The 18080-nt window shown below is 38.6% G+C and overlaps 1 protein-coding gene across 1 annotated transcript in view; it reads left to right on the top strand.

Moving 5' to 3' along the window:
• Window positions 1-18080, top strand: part of MAPK14 (mitogen-activated protein kinase 14) — a 29163-nt gene that overhangs the window by 2686 nt on the left and 8397 nt on the right. Inside the window, exons 2-9 of the mRNA XM_009334771.1 lie at window positions 6-88; window positions 7397-7526; window positions 11003-11061; window positions 11429-11540; window positions 12078-12107; window positions 12561-12608; window positions 13060-13174; window positions 14229-14300. Coding sequence (XP_009333046.1) covers window positions 6-88; window positions 7397-7526; window positions 11003-11061; window positions 11429-11540; window positions 12078-12107; window positions 12561-12608; window positions 13060-13174; window positions 14229-14300 — 649 coding nt within the window. The remainder of the gene's footprint in view (window positions 1-5; window positions 89-7396; window positions 7527-11002; window positions 11062-11428; window positions 11541-12077; window positions 12108-12560; window positions 12609-13059; window positions 13175-14228; window positions 14301-18080) is intronic.

The raw sequence follows: 18080 nt of genomic DNA, 5'->3' as shown, positions 1-18080 counted from the left end.
GGCAGGAGCTGAACAAGACGGTGTGGGAGGTGCCCGAGCGCTACCAGAACCTCTCCCCGGTCGGCTCCGGGGCCTACGGCTCCGTCTGGTGAGTGCTGGGAGGGGACGGGGGTGTGTGTGCAGGAGGGGTCGCGTCAGCTTGCTGCCCACCCCGTCGGCCCCTGCCCGGGCTCTCCGCCTGGAAACCTGCCCCAGCTTGTAGGCACCCGCGGCGGGATGCGTGCAGGGCGGTCACCGCGGGGAGCAAAGCGAGGAGAGCAGGGCTTGCTTGTCCCCCAGGGGTTCCTCTCCCCCAGCTTTTTACCAGTCTCCTGCGAGAAACACTTTTTCCTCCCGGTTTAAGAGCGGTACTGCCGGGAAGCCGCAGTCTTGTGTTTGGAATGCGTCGGGGATTGCACCACATGGCAGGTGGCACTAAAACATTTTTGCAGGGGAAGATAATCATGTCCCAACCCCCCCCCCCCCCCCCCCCCCTCCCCGAATGATCTCATATAGACATATTTCACTGTGCCTTCTTGCAGTTAGTAGGTGGGGGGTGGAGAGGGATGGAGGCTGGCAAGTCCCCCGTAGCTGGCTTTGCAGAGCTGAGGGCCTGGCAGCTCTTGTCCCAGTTTCCTTCTGGACCTGAAGGATAGATTATATTTGAAGCAATTATATTTTTAACTGGAATCTGTTGATAGGCAGGGAGGGCAGAGGGAAGGCTGAGGGCTGTTTTTGCATCCCTGACTTGTAACAGTGGGTGTACAAGTATCGATATTTTCTTGGCAATAGTAGATCAGCACAGGAAAACTTGTTTTTTTTGCTGTAGAATGACAGAATTACGGCGGTATGCGCTGCCTGGGAGAGTAAAGCCCTGGTATGAGACCTGCAGAAATACGGAGAGCTTGAAGATAAGAGTTTAGTTTTTAATGCTTACCTAATAGGAACAAAACATATGACAGGCTACACGTGCGAAATACAATACTTCCTTAATTTGTAGTTTCTCTGCTGAAGTATGTTGGATCATTAAACGTAAATTAACTGGGCTGTATACATTGTTTAATCTTAAATAGAAGGTTGTATTTGAATTGGTTTCACAGACTTTAGCAGTCATATAGCAGAGCTGTATGAAAGTGTTCACGGATTACTGTGTCCTTTTATTAAATGTCTTCCACACGAACATTCTGGTTTTTATTCTGTGTTCTTTGGCTCTGTCAAAGTGTGATCAGAATTTTCAAATATGGGTGCATAATGATTACACAGCTGCTCTGCTGCTGTGTTTGAGCAGGCATGCATATTTTTTCATTAACATAACGTGAAAATTTATATCATGAATATCATTTATGTTATATCATAAGGAGGGATGCATACTGCGCTCTACTAGTAAAGAAAAGGAGTTGTTTTGCATGTGCTGCAGTTTTAAAGAAATAAAGTTCTCAGCTGTTCTTAACCTGCTGTTACAAAATTGTTGGTAAGTTCAGCTTAAATAACATGCATTTCTTAAAAATGCTGTGCCTCGAGTATGCGAATGCTTATATTTCATAAAAGACAAAGACTGGTCAATTCTAGTAGCAAGATTAACCAATGTACTTGCCGAGGTTTTTTTTAACACAGAGGGGTTTAGTTCTGGTGAAAGAAGGGCCTCGCTGCCATAGCTGATAAATACTCCTGTAAGTGCCACAGAGTTACATAACTCCCCGAATGTAATAGGAAATGAGTTTGCTCAATGCCTTGTCCATTGTATTTTTCAGGTTGACCCTACACGGTCTAGCCCATTCCTCTTGTTTTCCCCCTCCCCACAATCTCCATTGTGCGGGTAATGCTTCCAAAGTTTGTTTTCACAACCAATAACTAAAGAGTTTGCATCACGAATTTCCTGTTTTGCTGTGTCAAATCTTTCAAAGATTGTGCAACTGTGTTCAGACCAGATGAAACAATTTTGTATTGGAAGCAATTTCGGACGTGGCACATGAGTCTTTTTGCAGTCCATATTAATGGTTTTCTGTATGTTCCTCTAAAAATATGTTTCAGAGAAGTTACAGTTCAGAAAGACTAGTGGTATGGAAAGTATGTCAGAATTAAAAAAAACAAACAAACAAACAAAAAAACCTTGCATATGTATGTAATTTTATTAAGCTGCAAATGGTGATGCATAGTATTTAGGATACTCCTGCGATGACTTGTTCTGCTCTCTGTCCCTTTAGAGATTTTTCTCCCCGGTAAAAAGTTACCTAGTTTCATCTGAGGCTTTGCATTTGGTGTATCTCTGTGTTGGGATAGTAAATTGCGGGGTTTTAACCACCCTTAAACTGAATGGTTGAATATACCTCAGTGTATGTCTACTGCACTATCACATTAGAATGTAATAAAACGCTCTGTTGTTTATTTAGTTGTCAAAATGAGGTATTTAAAAAGGAGGAATTTCTAGAAAGTGGGGGGAAAATTAATAAAAAAGAAAGAATTAAGCCAGCAGATGAATCATTTAGACTATGGAGCTGTCTGCTGTAGGCTGCTTTAAATGTCTAATGTGAGTATGACGCGGAACACCCTAATATAAGAACCTGACTTTATTTTGTAGTCAGTGGATGGAGAGAGAGGCATTTTCTGCAGGCAGCTTAATGCAGCCAAGGTAGTGCTTAAACTTAGAGCAAATATTCCAGTGTTTTCAGTGGTTGGTGTTGGAAGGAGGACATTCAAACAGCCAACTTGGGTATTTTTCAGGATCCGTTAAAAACTGAAAATACTTAAAAAATACGTTAAAAATACTTAAAAACTGAAAGTATGTGGAGATGGAAGTTAGGGATGCAGTTCCAAAACTTCGAGAAACATCAGTACGTATCCTCAGATTGTTCATCACTAAGTCATGTAACAATTGCTGCGACATCTGTTGCGTGAAATGCTATTTCATTTATTCTTACAACAGTTTTGTATATTCATACAACATAGTCTTTTGCATGAAAAGGATTTTGTAACCTACACTAAAACACATGTGGGTTCCCGAAGTATCAGTCTTGTAACACTTCACATGAGGAGGAGAGGGGCCCAGGTAATGCGGCATCTTGCAGTGGGAAGTTCCTGAATGGAGGGAGATGGGATGGATCGGTGACTCGCAGTTTAGCTGGAGGATCGCTTCATATCGTGTATGTGCTGGAGGGAAGTCTCGGCAAACGGCGTTAGTTCAGTCAGCTCTAAGCTAAGCAAAGGGGTGTTTTAACGATCTTTGCCATTGGTTTCTAAAATGCTGTGAAGGCAGACTCGGTATGCTCTTGGGAGTTTACTTCATTGTTGTATTTTTTGCAGCAGTTCTTTGTGTGTTGTATTGATACCTTTGTAAAAGAAGGGGTTTGGTTTAATTGCTTTGCAGGCTATCTGTATTGCCTTGTTTAATTTGGAAAGGAATTGAACAGCCAAGACTTACTCTTCCTCAGAATCTTGCAGAAGAATGTTTTAGCTTTTTTTGGTTTGTAGACTGTCAGGTCGTATAGCCCTTTCAAAACCTGTGATTTCTTCCCATTTTGCCCCACGGTTGAACCAATACTGACTCTGAATTTCCTGGGTATTATGAAGATACTGTGGTAATTCCCCTCTTCTTAAACTAACAGAGAAATACTATGGATTTAAGAAATTTTAAAACATTAGGCTCCAGAGGAAATGAAGTAACAACCCTAAATATCACCTTTGTAGTAACAGTTCCTCTGTGGATTTTTTGTTTTTTAACCAATGTGCGTCTTTAGGCTTACTAATCCCTTATCAAAGTGTGCAAGTGCCTCCAAAGCATTTATGCGCTTGGAGGGACAGGTGCCTGCTTCTCCAGTAAGGTGTGGTAGATACGTGAGGAGTGATATGAAGAGAACTGTAAACCTGTGAGTGGGATGAAGCAGCCGTACAGGTAGGATTAGCAGAACACGTGTGAGGAAGGGGGATCGAGTAGGAGAAGGGCATGCACAGAAAAGCCGTGAGCAGAGCTCTGAAAGCGAAGGCAGGTAGTTTGAACTTCCTGGGAACTTTGTATATTAAGAAATTAAATTAGTGTGAGCACATCTGTCCTATAGGGAGATTTTTATTGCCACTTTCTTAGAAGCAGAAGCCGACGTAGCAGGGGAGAAGTAAGATTTACAACTTTTTATAGTGTGTTGGGAGGGTCGTTGATGGAAATGCACGTATAGACTGAACTCAGAAGTGACTGGTGTTAATGATAAACTGTCAGGTACTAAGAACTGTGTTTTTTCTGTCTATAACCAGGGGTGCATAAATTAACTCCAAAGGTAACACTAAAGAGATTCAGTTAGCTTGGGTATTTGCATAGGTGCTAGTGATGAGCAGCATACTATTTAGCAAAATAGTCCTTGCACAAAAATTAACATTCTGATTAACTAACGTTTAAATAAATTGCACTCTTAAGTAATTTTGTGTGTACTTCAGTTCCTCAGACTACTTCAAATGTTACTTCTAAGAAGATAGAAGTTGAATCAGTGGATAGGTTCTCTAAAACAATTGTTTTATTCTAGCTCTTATGTTCTGGATTCAATTCAGGTTAGCTCAGAATTGTAGTTTTAGCTCACTTAGGGTGAGCTGGATGCAGTTCGTGTGCCATAGTGCAGTACTATGTAAGAGGTTAAAAAGCGTGGAAGCTGTGATAAATTCTGAATTTGTGCTGATCTTGTTTTAAAAGGGATTTAAAACTGTGGATCGTGCAATTTTTTCTCAGTTGGGCTTTTTTAGCTGAAATATGATCAGTGTAATGCAGCTGTTTTAAGTCTGTGATGAAAGCCAGCTTAGTGTTCTTTAAAACGTTCTGCAACATGACAGCTGTTCTGTAGTCCTGTGTTCTGCACTCATGAAAACCATTAGGCAGTTATCTGTATTGGCAGAAAATTACTCGGCATGCCTTTATCTGTAGGGTAATAGTCTTTAGGCCTCAAATATCACCAAACTTAGAATTCATCTGACTTCAAGAGTAACTCTAGATTGCCAGTGCGCAGTAATACAGAATTTTCTTTGCTGGGCTTGTGCACAATGTCATTGTGCTGGTTAAACAGTTTCTCAGTTCTGCTGATTGCAATTCTCCTTGGAGGTTGTACATCTACTACAGTGGAACAAGACTTGATACGACCCCAAAAATGTCATTAAAAAGAAGGTAAAATTGAATTTGGAGTCTAAAATATCTTATGTTATGTCTGGTGGCTCTGAAATCTCTAAAGAGAATCTTGTGGAAACCAAGAGAGAAATCTGACTATGTAGCTGTGAAGATGGTTAATATGCAGGGGATCCCCTTCTTTTCAAGATGAAAGAGATACTGGTATATGCTGCCTCTCGTACCCGAAAAGCTGGTAAAGATTCATGACTAATACACAACAGCATGTGTTGAATTATGATGACTAATCTTATTTTTGCTTTAAGTCCTAGAAAACACCTTGAGTATCATTAAAATATTGTCATATAGTTACAGCCTGAATTAGGTATGTTTGTATATTGCAAAATGGTGTATGTGAAGCTTTAAAAAAAAAAAAAAAGAATTCTATGTCTCCTGAAGTGTTGCAGTTTAAATATTGATATTCTAGTCATGTGTGAAGACTTGCTGAAGATCATTTGAAATCAAGATTAAAAAATGAATGCTTAATGGCTGCTTTTGTCTGCCCAGGCTGGGTGAGGTGTAAAGGATAACTCATGTCTGGAAGTGGTTGATAACGGGCATTCTTTGAGACAGTATGCTGTAGCTTGAGTAATTCAACTATGACAGCTTGGTGCTCCTGTGATCTTCTACCTAGCTGTACCTTGGTATTTTTTCCAGAGAGCTCTCTCCACTGTGTGTATGCAGGTTAAACCACGACACCCCTTTACAGAGGAGGAGATAACTCTTCTTCCATCGTGTGCAGTGGGTTTTTGCATTCTCTTGCAGGACCTAAGGGAAGGATTGCTGTTCATAGAAACAAGCTTGTGTTTTGCTTTCTATTTCTCATAAACCTCATATAACAAGTTCCTCGGAAACTGAACAACTTTGAGATAAGGAGTCTTTTTGCAAGTTAATTCCAGTTAGTTGCTTTAAAAATAAATGACAGCTACATTTATTTCAGCTAGCTTCTTTGGTGGGGAAGGGTGTAAGGGTTGTATATGCCGTTGTGGTTTTGTTCTAGGACTACTTTTGTGACTGCTTTTGAACTTTCTGTTAGTTAAGCTGCTTCACACTTTACATATATAAATGTCCAGCTTTCCTTTTCACTTGATGCTTATCAAGAATTGGTGCATACTCACTTTTAAATGGAATCAGGAGTTCACCCTGAATCAAAATGCAGCAGGAAAATAAACAAATATTGTCCTTCTCTGACTTTCTCCATTCCATGCTTTCCCCTTGTTTGTTATCTTGAATCGAGTGTAACCTTGATTTCGCATCCTCTCTTTCTCTTCTTCCTTCCTTTTTGACAAACCAGAGCTCTTCTAGATAAGAACATCAAAGAAGAGAAGAAAGAGGAGTAACTTAGTTCATAGCTAAATACCTACATTTCTTTAGTTCCTCACATATAAGCCCTAAACTCTGGAAGATTTTATGCAGTGTATCAGAAATTTAACATAATTCTTCATGTGTTAAATTTTTGGTTGTTTCAAGAGTATCAGGCTTTTGCTTCTTAATATTATAAATAAACAGGTTGTAAATAGGATTTACTTCAAAAGATGATTTTACATTACAAAATATCAACTCTCTATATATATGAAGTTACCAAATAGGATGGAATTAGTCTTCATGGGTTCTAAGAAGAAACATTATTTGTATGTACAGGTTTTATGTATAAGTTTCTGCTAAAGGGACAAGTTTTAGTAATGTATAGCTAAATATCATTTATTCACATGCATTTTTGTATAACAGGAGTTTAGGATTAGATGTGATTTATCAAGATTTCAGCTTCAATTGTGATTAACAACAATCATAGTTGTTTTTATTAGGCTCGGGCCTTGGATTTTTGTATGGACTTAAACCATAAAAGATAGTAGCTTGAGCATAGTGTTTTGTGATGAAGTGTGGTGTGTGAAAATATGTTTAGGAATACAGATAATATTTACAAATACTCTTCCTCTCTGCAGAGGTTTATTGCCGTATTTATGTTTAAGAGCACAACTGTTTTTAGATAAAAAAATCATAAACACTTCTTTTTTCCTACAAAGTTTCCCTTTACTGTGTGAACAAGACTCATCTTGTAAACATTTTCTGTAGAAGTCAGTAGTTGTGTAAATACGTGGGGATTTTGGGTGGGGATGCAGGTTGTGGACCAGCATGGCTAGAAATTATTTTCATTGCAGAAATGGAGAAATGGGGTTGACTGTGACTCAGTGTCCAGATAGTTGCTGTCTGGAGTTGCTAAGTGTGGATTTGAAGGTGTTTTTAAATAATTCATTTTGATAATTTGATTACTCTTTATTGTAGTTCTGCCTTTGACACAAAAACTGGGTTGCGTGTGGCTGTAAAGAAGCTGTCCCGACCATTTCAGTCTATCATCCATGCCAAAAGGACCTACCGAGAGCTGCGGCTACTTAAGCACATGAAACATGAAAATGTAAGTTGAAGGAGATGGTATGAAAAGTTGGTCTAAAGCTGGACTATCCAGTGAGCACCCAGCACGATTGCATTTAAGGGTCTTGTTGCATACATTTTTCTAATACAAATACAAAGCTTGCAGTAGTGCAAGGGAGTATGGTAGTAGAAAAGCATGCAGATTAAAAAAAAAAAAACAAAACCCCAAAATGACATAACCAATTTTGTATTAAAAAGTCTTAATATTTCCTCGAATAATCTGGAAATTACAGCTGAGTAGGTTCATGCTGTCTTAAGACAGGTGATGTCACTTACATTTTCCTGCTCACTTGCTGTAGTAAGCTGTAATTTTTGTTATGTTAAGAATTTATTTTTAAAAAGGAAAATCTTAAATGTGTTTTTTTTTTAGTGTCTTCTGGAGGGTTTTTCATATTTGTTTGTTTTGGCTTGCCTATGTCAGAAGGGTGTGGATGTTCACTAGATTCCTGTAGATAAAATAGGGAGGAAAAAAGGGGGGGTGTGGAGAATTAGATGGCTTTTCATACAAGCCATCCACTTAAATCATCAACAGGGAAACAAAGTAGGATGTGACAAATGGTATGTTGAACCATGCTGTGTACTGTCTAACCATTTTTCAATATAGCCATTTGGTATAGAAAACAGTCAGTTGAACAGTTCTGTGTGTTTGTGGCATTAACACACCAACATCTTCATATTGCATGCTGTTTGGAGCAAATATTATGTGCAATGGAGCAAAAAGTCTCATAACCTGCCCTCAGTAGAGCTGTCAAAATGTCAAGAGGAAAGGAAGGCTCTTGATTTTTGTGTGTGTTTTGTTTTGGTTTTTTTTTTTTTGGTCCAAGCAAACTGCAACTTAGCAGAAGGGAAATACTGTTTTGGAAGTGGGCTGAGCCAATCTAGGGCCTTTATCTAGCACAAAAAGCCAAACAAGTCTAATTTCGTTGGAAGGTTCTCCTTGGAAGGTCTGTTCAGGACGTCTTCTGTTGTGGCAGTGGTGGTTTTGTGTTGTGGCTCGTAACCACTGCAGTCAGCAGCTGGTATCCCTTAAATCCTCTTGGTGTTTTTAGTGTGGCTAACATAATTGGAACTTTTGATGCATATATGTACTATTGTCAACAGTACTTCCTCAGTGCCTCTGTACGATACCATTGCCTCAACAGTAGAGGTAGCATTTGATCCTGCTTAATATACATCGCCTGGAGTTTTTTATGGATCTTTTCTCATAGCTGAGATATTCTCCGAACAGGAAAGCTTTGAATATCTGTTACCAAAAAAAAAAATTCAGCATATCAATCCATTTTGTCTAAGCTAATAAGGTTAAGCAATGAAAATTAGATTGTGACCAGTGCTACAACAGTTCTATGTCTGGCATTCATTAATATTTTTGGATTAGTATTGCAAAGAGCCTACATAGCTTTGAGAGTAAGGGATAAAAGGAAGTTAAGTTGTTTATATATAGAAATACTTATTATCAGTTCATCGTACCATCATCTATCTGTGGGAAGTTTATCTAGGTTGTGGTTTAAAAATCCTGCAGATGCAGAGATGTTCAGAGCCAGTTCAGGCAGGCTTGTTAGTGCTGGTGTGTTGACTATTCAGATCTCAGTTCAGAAGGAGAAGACTTGGCTTTACGTGGCAGAGAACACACCAGCAAATCTGGTAGCTATGGCGGTTTAAGGTGCTTGAGCATGGGATGGTTTTCTATATCCTGTGTCTAGTCCGGTCACGATGATCTTGAGCAAATAAATGGACCTGCAGAGCGCTCGAGTGTGTCTGCATTGTACTTTCAAGCTCCAGGAGGCCTTGTTAGCTTGCATAAAGCACAACACAGCAGATGGGAGAGCAAATGGGTTTGTTGTCATATGAAGAAATTAATAAGCTCTGTGACATCCTAGAATGCTGGGAGGGGAAAGCAAAAGGTTAGGGGTTGGGTTCTGAATCTGCTGGTGTTCACACTTCCTTAGAAGTGAGTCAGAGATGCACTGCAGAATAACTGTATTTAAGTGTTTGTGAAACTTGATGAAAGATGTGGATAGTTTGATACTGTGCTTTATAGTGTAGCAAGATAAAAATGATAAACTAAAAAAATCTGAAGTCTAGCAAAATCAGTTTTTGTCTTTCCATGCTAAACTGCATGGATAATGTTGATTTTTTTTTTTCCTGTAAAAACTGACATGGAAGAGTCCACCAGAGAAAGAAACTGTAAGCAGGAGAATTATTTTACAGGATGGATGTGAATGTTGGAGTTTAAAGAAGATGTCTGTCTAGAAATGGAGTTGCTGCGATGTATATTAAGAGAGACAGGAAAGTGTTCTCTTCAGTTTCCTCAATAAAATGCAATCTATAATGTATAATATAGATTAGACAGAGGCTTTTATTTCCTACCCACTTGCTCTCTTTTCCAAAAACAGTGTAGGTTCCTCAAAGATTTTGTCTTTAATTCTCTGCTTAGAGATAACTCAATTGATTCTGACATCCTTGACAAGTGTAAACAATAGGATAAAAAGGATGGTGCGAGGAAAACACAGGAATCCAACTCTTGGTTTCATATGCACGCTTGAACCATTACTGAAGTGGCTGAAATGTGCGTGATGTTAGTGTATCCGAGACAAGTGAGATGCTGACTTAAAAAGGGAAGAGGAGTTTTTTTGGAGGTGGATGAAGAGAACCTGTCCCTTTATCTCATATATTCATAAAACAAAATCTTATTTGCTATTAAGAGAAGGAAAACAAGGTTTAAAAGCACAGTCCAGTGAAAATTAGAGCAATCTTTATCGACCAGATGGATTTTTTTAAATGCTGTAAATGACCTAGAAGATAATTATGGGATAATAAGGTATAGTTATTCTTTTCCACAAGGTAACACATGCATATACTTTTACTCTCTACTGTTAGAACAGCTCAGCTGTAAAATGAAAGGTGGAGTAGCTGCTCTTTGGGCAGAAAATGCAAATGACGGTGTGAAGCTGTGAAAATTGGGTCCTCATTGCATTGCACTGTTTTCCTGACTTATTTTCTACCGTAGTCATTATTATTCGTTGCTTGTGTTACAGATCCTTGAATTTTTCTAGCCATTACTCAGTGCAAGTGAAACAAATACGGTCTCCCAATTCTTATTTTAGTATGTGGTCAACAGTATAACTAAGCATTGAGCAGGAAGCAAACAGTTTTGTCTGGTGGTTGTTTTTATAAGGTATTCTAAACCAGTGTTTACACCTGCCTTTTGTTATGGCTCCTGTTCGATGCTTTAAGTGGATGGCTGGTGTGAAGACAGCTGTATGTTTTTAACCTTAATATTTTTTTTACACAAGAATTGAACGTTTGTTTCTGATCTTGTATGAATACTAATTTGTCTACATCTGAATGATTCATGTAGTTGGAAATGAAACATCTATTCCACAAAGGATCTTATTAACTGTATCATATTATACTATGAATGTATTTCACCCCTTTTTCACTTTACTGTTTTCTTTGTAGGTGATTGGTTTGTTGGATGTGTTCACCCCTGCCAAGTCACTAGAAGAATTCAATGATGTGTAGGTAACTTCTCTGAAGACTGCAACAAAAATCTTCTGTACCTTCCTTACATCTCCCAGATTATTATAGAAATATTTGCCACCTTAATTTGTCTGCCATCATTCTCAAACAATTCTGAATTCCAACACAAACGATACTAGGACATCCTAAACTATTGGACTTTTCAAACTTGTTCACTTGTGTTTTATTGACCAGTGCTCTAGGAATCAGCGTACTAATCTGCTATGTTATTTAAAGTGTCGTGAACTGTATTTCATTCAGCAACACGCTTTGGGACAGTCAGCCAGTGGAGCTTCACAGGGAATTTTTATCCTAATGCTGTTGAAGGGATTGCTTCATAGCCTGTGTGCTTCCTTTTGTTCATAGGTACTTGGTGACACACCTCATGGGAGCAGATCTGAACAACATTGTGAAATGCCAGAAACTCACCGATGACCATGTGCAGTTCCTCATATACCAAATTCTTCGGGGACTGAAGGTACTTGCACCTGTCCTACCTGAATGTTGATAGCTCATCAACGGGAGGTGGAAGTTGTTGATGAATGTCATGTCCTCAGAGATTCATATGAGTACATAGCGGGGCTTCTGTGACTTTGCTAACGTATCATAGGATAACCTATTATGATTGTTCCTTCCCTTCGTACCTCTTTGGAGCTCTGTATCGGTAAAGCTATGTATCATTTAAGAAGATATTTCTATATGTTCCTATGGGCAGAGTCTGGAAAATTATGAGGTATGCTGCCCTCTAATCTGCTCTGACTATGAATCTTCCATTTCTTCAGTTTTGTTTACTTGTGTTGTTCCACGCGTGGTGGCAGTGCTCCTGGGTGTTCCTAAGGAGAGACAAAGTGAAACACCTACCTCCTTGAAACCCATAGACACCCACTCGGTTCCTTCTGCAGACGACCTATAGCGTTTGAATTGTGTGGGATGGGGTAGGGCAGTGTTGTCTAGTGAAGAAATGAGAAGAGGGCTACTTAGACTGTTATATAAAATTTGTCATCTTGCCTTACAGTACATCCATTCAGCTGACATAATACACAGGGTGAGTATTTATCCTAAGATTGCTTCCTGTACTGAACCGATGTCTTTAAGAAATGTAGCACAGAATCTTACAGTGTAGCACCTACAGAAACAAGAAGAAATTTTCCAAGAATTATTTTGGTCAAACAGTCAAAAGGTTAAACATGGGAAGTGGTTGTCAAGATCCATAGTTTCTGTTCCTGCCCATGTTTGACTTGTATCTTTGTGAAGTAGGTTCTCTATTTGTTAAACATTCATCTACAGCACTGGTGTTGCAATAAGCCTTTACACATTTTTGCTTATATGTGACAACTCTGAGGACCACAGAAGAGAGAGCTGACTCTGAGATAAAATAATTTTCCCGAGTATGGAGAGTTAGAATCTATTTTCTATCTGCATCTACATTTTTATCTACTTTAGACTTGTGAAACAACATATATACCACTGTTAATGCTGATGTTGTTTAATTTTTTAGGATTTAAAACCTAGTAACCTAGCTGTAAACGAAGACTGTGAATTAAAGGTAATGTAGTCACAAAGTCTGATTGGTTTGACTGTGGTTTGGGTGAATGCCTTGTGGATGTCCCTTGGAATTAAAGGGACAAAATAATTCCTTATGGAAATACCTCTGTGGCCCAAAGTAATAACGTCCTTCCCAGCTGTAAAGGGCTGTAAGGATGTTTTTTCTGTATCCATTCATGTGTTTTTAATGAATCATCATGAAAGTGAAGAGTTAACAGCTTTAGTTTGGGTTTAGTTGTTTCAGAGAGAAAATATCCAGACGTAATTCTGATTGAGTCCTACTCTGTTCTAGGCTAGTGTCTTTTAACAGGTTGTGAAATTTAGTTTCATAATCTGCTTTTGCAGTTGCACCACCTCTCCTCCACCCAATCCAATAACTGCCGAGTTACTCGCTCTAACTAGTTTGCATTGTTCCACTGCAGTAGTTAGTGGATGTCTCTTCTGTTCTGTAGATCCTGGATTTTGGCTTGGCCCGACACACAGATGATGAGATGACCGGGTATGTGGCTACCCGGTGGTACAGGGCTCCCGAGATCATGCTGAACTGGATGCATTACAACCAGACAGGTAGTGCATTTAACTAACACAAGGCTTTTCAGTTCTTGAATTTTGGAAAAAAAAAAAGAGGTTTGTCCTCTGTCCGTGCTCCTTTCCATTTGATCGTGTAAGTTGGCAGCCGTGGTAATTATGCTTCAGTAAGGGCGACTGAAAGAAGGAAGGCATAGAATTAGTATTTGAACCACAGTCTATCAGATGTAAGTTAAGAATCATTGTGATAGCATTCACAAGACTTCTTTAAACTTGAACCTTTGAAATTGCAATCGGCAAAATATTGTCAGCACTTATCCCTTATTTTTCCTAGCACAGTGGTTTTTGAAGTAAGCGAATGGAATGTATCTGGATGAGGAGAAGGTGTGTTTCTAGGAAGCTGCTGGGAATACGCTGAAAAATGTCTGGAGTTATGGTGTGAAGAAATGCTAAACAGTATATAAATCTCCCTTCCATTCCTCTCTTCGTAGCCACTTCTTCACAGTTATATCTTCCTCACAGTTTCCAGTATCTTCTCAGCAACACACTGTGCTTCCCTACAATACTTCCAGATCAGGCGCAGAGAAAAGCAAGTGCTGAGAATAGTTCTTGTACAGGAGAGCATATGGATCAAAGAAAATAATGTGCTACTCTGATTTCATACTTCATTACTTTTTCTTCTTTTCTCTTTTCCTCTTGCATGTATACGGACTTGTCTTGTATCTGTAGTATAATAGTTGGCAGTGGTTTGGGTAGAATTTATGTAAGGCCATTTGCAAATTCATTCCTCAGAGTTGTCTTGAACAGGTTTCTTCCTCTTTGATTGTGTAGGCTCCTCCCCAGCTCTTTGGTATTCAATGCATGTTATACTCTGGAAGGAGAATTTGCCTGATCTAGTATTCTGTTATTTGGACAAGTCTTAGACGACGTAGTTACTGAACAGTATCGGTTAGCTTGCAACGTATCTCAGATTGTTTCAATGCCATAAGACTATTTAAGGATAAAGTTGTTTGTACTTGTTGGATAGGGTGATTCTACTGAGACTTTATTTTTCTGCATTACGTTGTTTTGTTTTTTATTTTATTTTGTTCAGTTGATATTTGGTCAGTGGGATGCATTATGGCTGAACTGTTGACTGGAAGAACGTTGTTCCCTGGTACAGACCGTATCCTTTAAAAGTAATGTATTTTTTGAAATGGAAATTAGAGATCTTCACTCTCACGTGCTTCACAAGAAAAGAAGTTCTGGGTTTGGTTGTGAGTTTTTGTTTGTTTTTAAATTAATGGCTTCTTTTACTCACAGTACGATGAGGTGAGTTCTTGATTTTGCTGCACATGAAACAATCACGGTGTGCAAGAAGGCAAATCTATTCTTCTTTATTGTCTATTAGCATCACTAGAATTATTCACATGTTGTTTGTTTCTGGGAGTTACTTTCCTTTAAGTTTATTTAAATTCATTGCTCTTTGAGTTTGTAGAAAATAACTGCATGGAGTAGGCTGTCTGCTAAGAATCCTCTCACGCTTCAGGTTTCTAGCAAATGTGAAGCATCCCTTCTGGCCTCTCTTCTGTATCCTGGCGGTATGCTGTGAAAGCAGTGGGTTTGCAGATCCTTTAGTGCCAAGGATCTCGTTCCAAATTGCTCTGAAATGTTTAGGTTCTGCTTCCATGCTTGAGCGTAAACAGATCGTGAGCCTTCTTTTACTGTACGCTTGTATTGATGTGATAAAGTTCACATCAAGATGTGAATAACATCTTTCCAAAACTATTTTTTTGCTGCACCAAAGTGGGCTGGGTAGGACGCTTCGGCAAACTTATGAGAGCGCACTTTGTGAGTTGGTCATGATTTTCCCCAGGAAATTAGAACTGAGACTTGATGCAAATTGTTACACTTGCAACTTTTGTTTGTTCAGCCACACAACGTATAGGAGTAATTTACTACTGGCAAGATTTTTCATTGCCTGGAAATTGGACTTTGTTTGCCAGAGAAAATTACATTGCCCACCTGTTACCAAAGTTTATTCTTTCAACCACAGTTTGTTTATTTTAATAGTTTTTATTAATTTATTACGGTTTATATCTGTTAATTCTAATACGTTAGCATTTGATTAAAAGAAAACTAGTGCTGGAAGTGCTGTCCTTCCGTGTACTGCGTTACTTCTGGAAAGCATCTAGATTGTAAAACCCTTTGGCAGGGGGAAGGCTTTCATTCCAGTTTTGACAGTTTCATCTCCCTTTTCAACGTGCTTTAACTTTACCCTTTTTTCTCTCTTTCTGCCTGTGTCTATCTCATAATCTCTCTCCACGTTTCTTGAACTTGCTATACTTTACTGTCTAGTCACCTCTGCTGTATTTTTCTGTTGTCAGGGACAGAAGCAGAACTAACATGAAAGTGGCTTAGAAGCTGGAAGAAAGTTGCCATATTTCTGTTGGCTGATTTAGCACGTATAATTTGGTTTGGGCAGATTCTATTTCTTTCTGTCAAGAAAAAATGAGAAATCAAGAGTTGTTGATTCAAACACAGCAAAAGTCTTTAAGCTGTTGCCACTGTTTAACCCTAGTAACACTTTAGATTTTAAAAATCTTGATACTTGCACATAAGATATTTGCTGATAGGATTTGCAATATGTAAGAAATGCTTCACAATGTGTTCTTTATGAATTGAACAAAACAGTTATCTTAACAAGCATGTGAGGTTTTTCTCCAACTGCGTTCTTAGTGGTGAATTATAGCCAATAATATCCGCAATGCAAAATAAAGTTTACTTTTAGGATCTAAATTGTTTGCTCTGTCATATTAAGATACTTCACTAATTTTTATCTCCTAGCAGATGCTTGTGATTCTTTACCTTAAATTTCTTTTGCAAATGGTAGTAACACTTTTGCATTAAATGCTTTTTCTGTTCTAAATTAGTTAGATTTTAAGAAAAATAAGGCCCAATCCTTTCCCGTTGTAGATAAAACTTTGTAGTACTATAGTTCTTACAGTTTGTGTGTGTGGTTCCCCACTTTAAGTAACATATATGCTGTCTGATCGTGAGGTTAGAACTGTAAGAGGAGCAGGGTTTGTGGTTATGAATCTTGTTTGTGCGTGTAACACTTATCCAAGGATCTAGAAAGGCACCGAGCTGTCAGCTTCCACTCCAGTTTTGCTGACATCTAAAGACAGCAAGCAGAAGTAAGATAACACTGGGTTCTAGCTTCTTCCTGTCTTGGAAGGCTCTTTGAAATCTTTATATATGCATGATTTTTTGGAGAAAGTTTTAGGAATTTTCCAGATGTAGGTCTTGTTGGGTACTTCTGGGCTCTTAATAATCTCTTTGTACCCACAGATTGGCTGAGGCCTGTATTCCTCCTGCAGCGTCACTATGCAATTGCTGACTTACTGACTTTGCCATTAATTTTAACATGCTTAATTCAAGGTACATTCACCATGCTTCTAGTAGCCAAGGATATAGTATATCCAAATCCACTGCAGTTCTAGGGAATTCACTTTGCAGTTGGAGGCAATGTGACTATATATTCTGTGTGTTCAGGAAGCTGGAAACTACTGCTGTTTGACAACTGAAAATTTTACATTCTTGCTTTTTGGTCTCAAGACATTAATTTTCTCAACTATATAGCTTCACGTTTCCAAAATGAAATAGATAGTGACAGAATAGGTAATGCCTTCTCAGGATGAACGTCCTCCCGTTCAGATGGTTCTCTTGTTTGAAATATTGGTCCCTTTCACCAAGGATTTAGCAGAAATGGTGTGATGTTATTTACAGTCCATCAGGCGTTTCTTTGTACTGCCTGGAGATGCCTATATTACTTGTAAGGGGCTTCAGTACAGGCAGGCTGTACGGTTAATTTAATCTGGTAAGTAATAAAGTTGTATTCTGAGATGACGATCTTCAGTGCTGTCTATGATGATTATGCCACTGATAAACTAATGCTGAATTTAGTTTTATGTTCTGAAGGACGTCATCTGTAGAGATTCTGAACATGGCTGTCATTGACTTAAAGCAAGAATTGTAGATACCCTTAGAAAAAAAGCCTGTGATTAATATGAGCTTAGCTCTGCAGGATTGTTACAATATTCCTAACTTAAAACTGAATGTAAGCTAATTGAATTGTTCCTATTGTAATCTATGGGTGGAAATATTTGGATGAAAGATGGATTTCTCATATTGGTAAAATCTCTGCCAGGAGGTGGAGAAGGGGAGCAAGGTTGTGGGAAAGACTAGTCAGAGACAAAAAAATGGCAGTAATGAAAATCGGAGTCCTTTGGGCTTTTAATGTGAGGCATAGCTAGAGGCTTTCTTTTTGTTGTTATTGTATCTGTCTTATGCCAAGATCAATTTCTGTTAAACATGTATATTAATTTTTTTACAGCTTTTGTAATGGGAACGATTCATACAAATAAGTAGGAAAGTTGACTTTAAGTTTGACAATTTGACTTGCATAAAATGATATAAAGTACAAATAAGAATATCTTGAATGTTTTGTGTTAGTTTAGCCAATTTTCTTTTTCTGTATGTTTTAAGTTGACTGTATTCCCTTTAAACTCTGAAGAGTATTTTTATTACTGTTTTTATTCAGTAGTATGAGACTTCCATGATAACTAACCAGTCTGAAATTACATGTTCTTCTGATACATCTTATTCTTGCTTGTGGTGGCAGCTAAAACAACTTCTGAACTTTGCTTTGCCTGGATAAGCTCTTACAATCTTGCGATGCCTGCTACTGATGGTGATGGCAGGTTGTTTTCTGAATTTTAGAATCACTGAGACTCGTCAGTCGTTGGGGGTACCTTGGTGACGGCATTTGGGGTTTGCATGCTGCGCTTTCCTTCTCCGTGCACGTGTTGGTTTTTTTTTTTCTTTCACTTTGTATTTACTAAGTCTTTTTCCTGTCTCTAGTTGCTTATGGCTCATTTCTCTGGGACGTGGTAGGCCCTGTAGT

Source organism: Pygoscelis adeliae, unplaced genomic scaffold (genome assembly GCF_000699105.1).
Source record: "Pygoscelis adeliae isolate BGI_AS28 unplaced genomic scaffold, ASM69910v1 Scaffold482, whole genome shotgun sequence".
In the NCBI taxonomy this organism is placed as follows: Eukaryota; Metazoa; Chordata; class Aves; order Sphenisciformes; family Spheniscidae; genus Pygoscelis; species Pygoscelis adeliae.
This window is presented reverse-complemented; position numbering and strand designations above follow the sequence as displayed.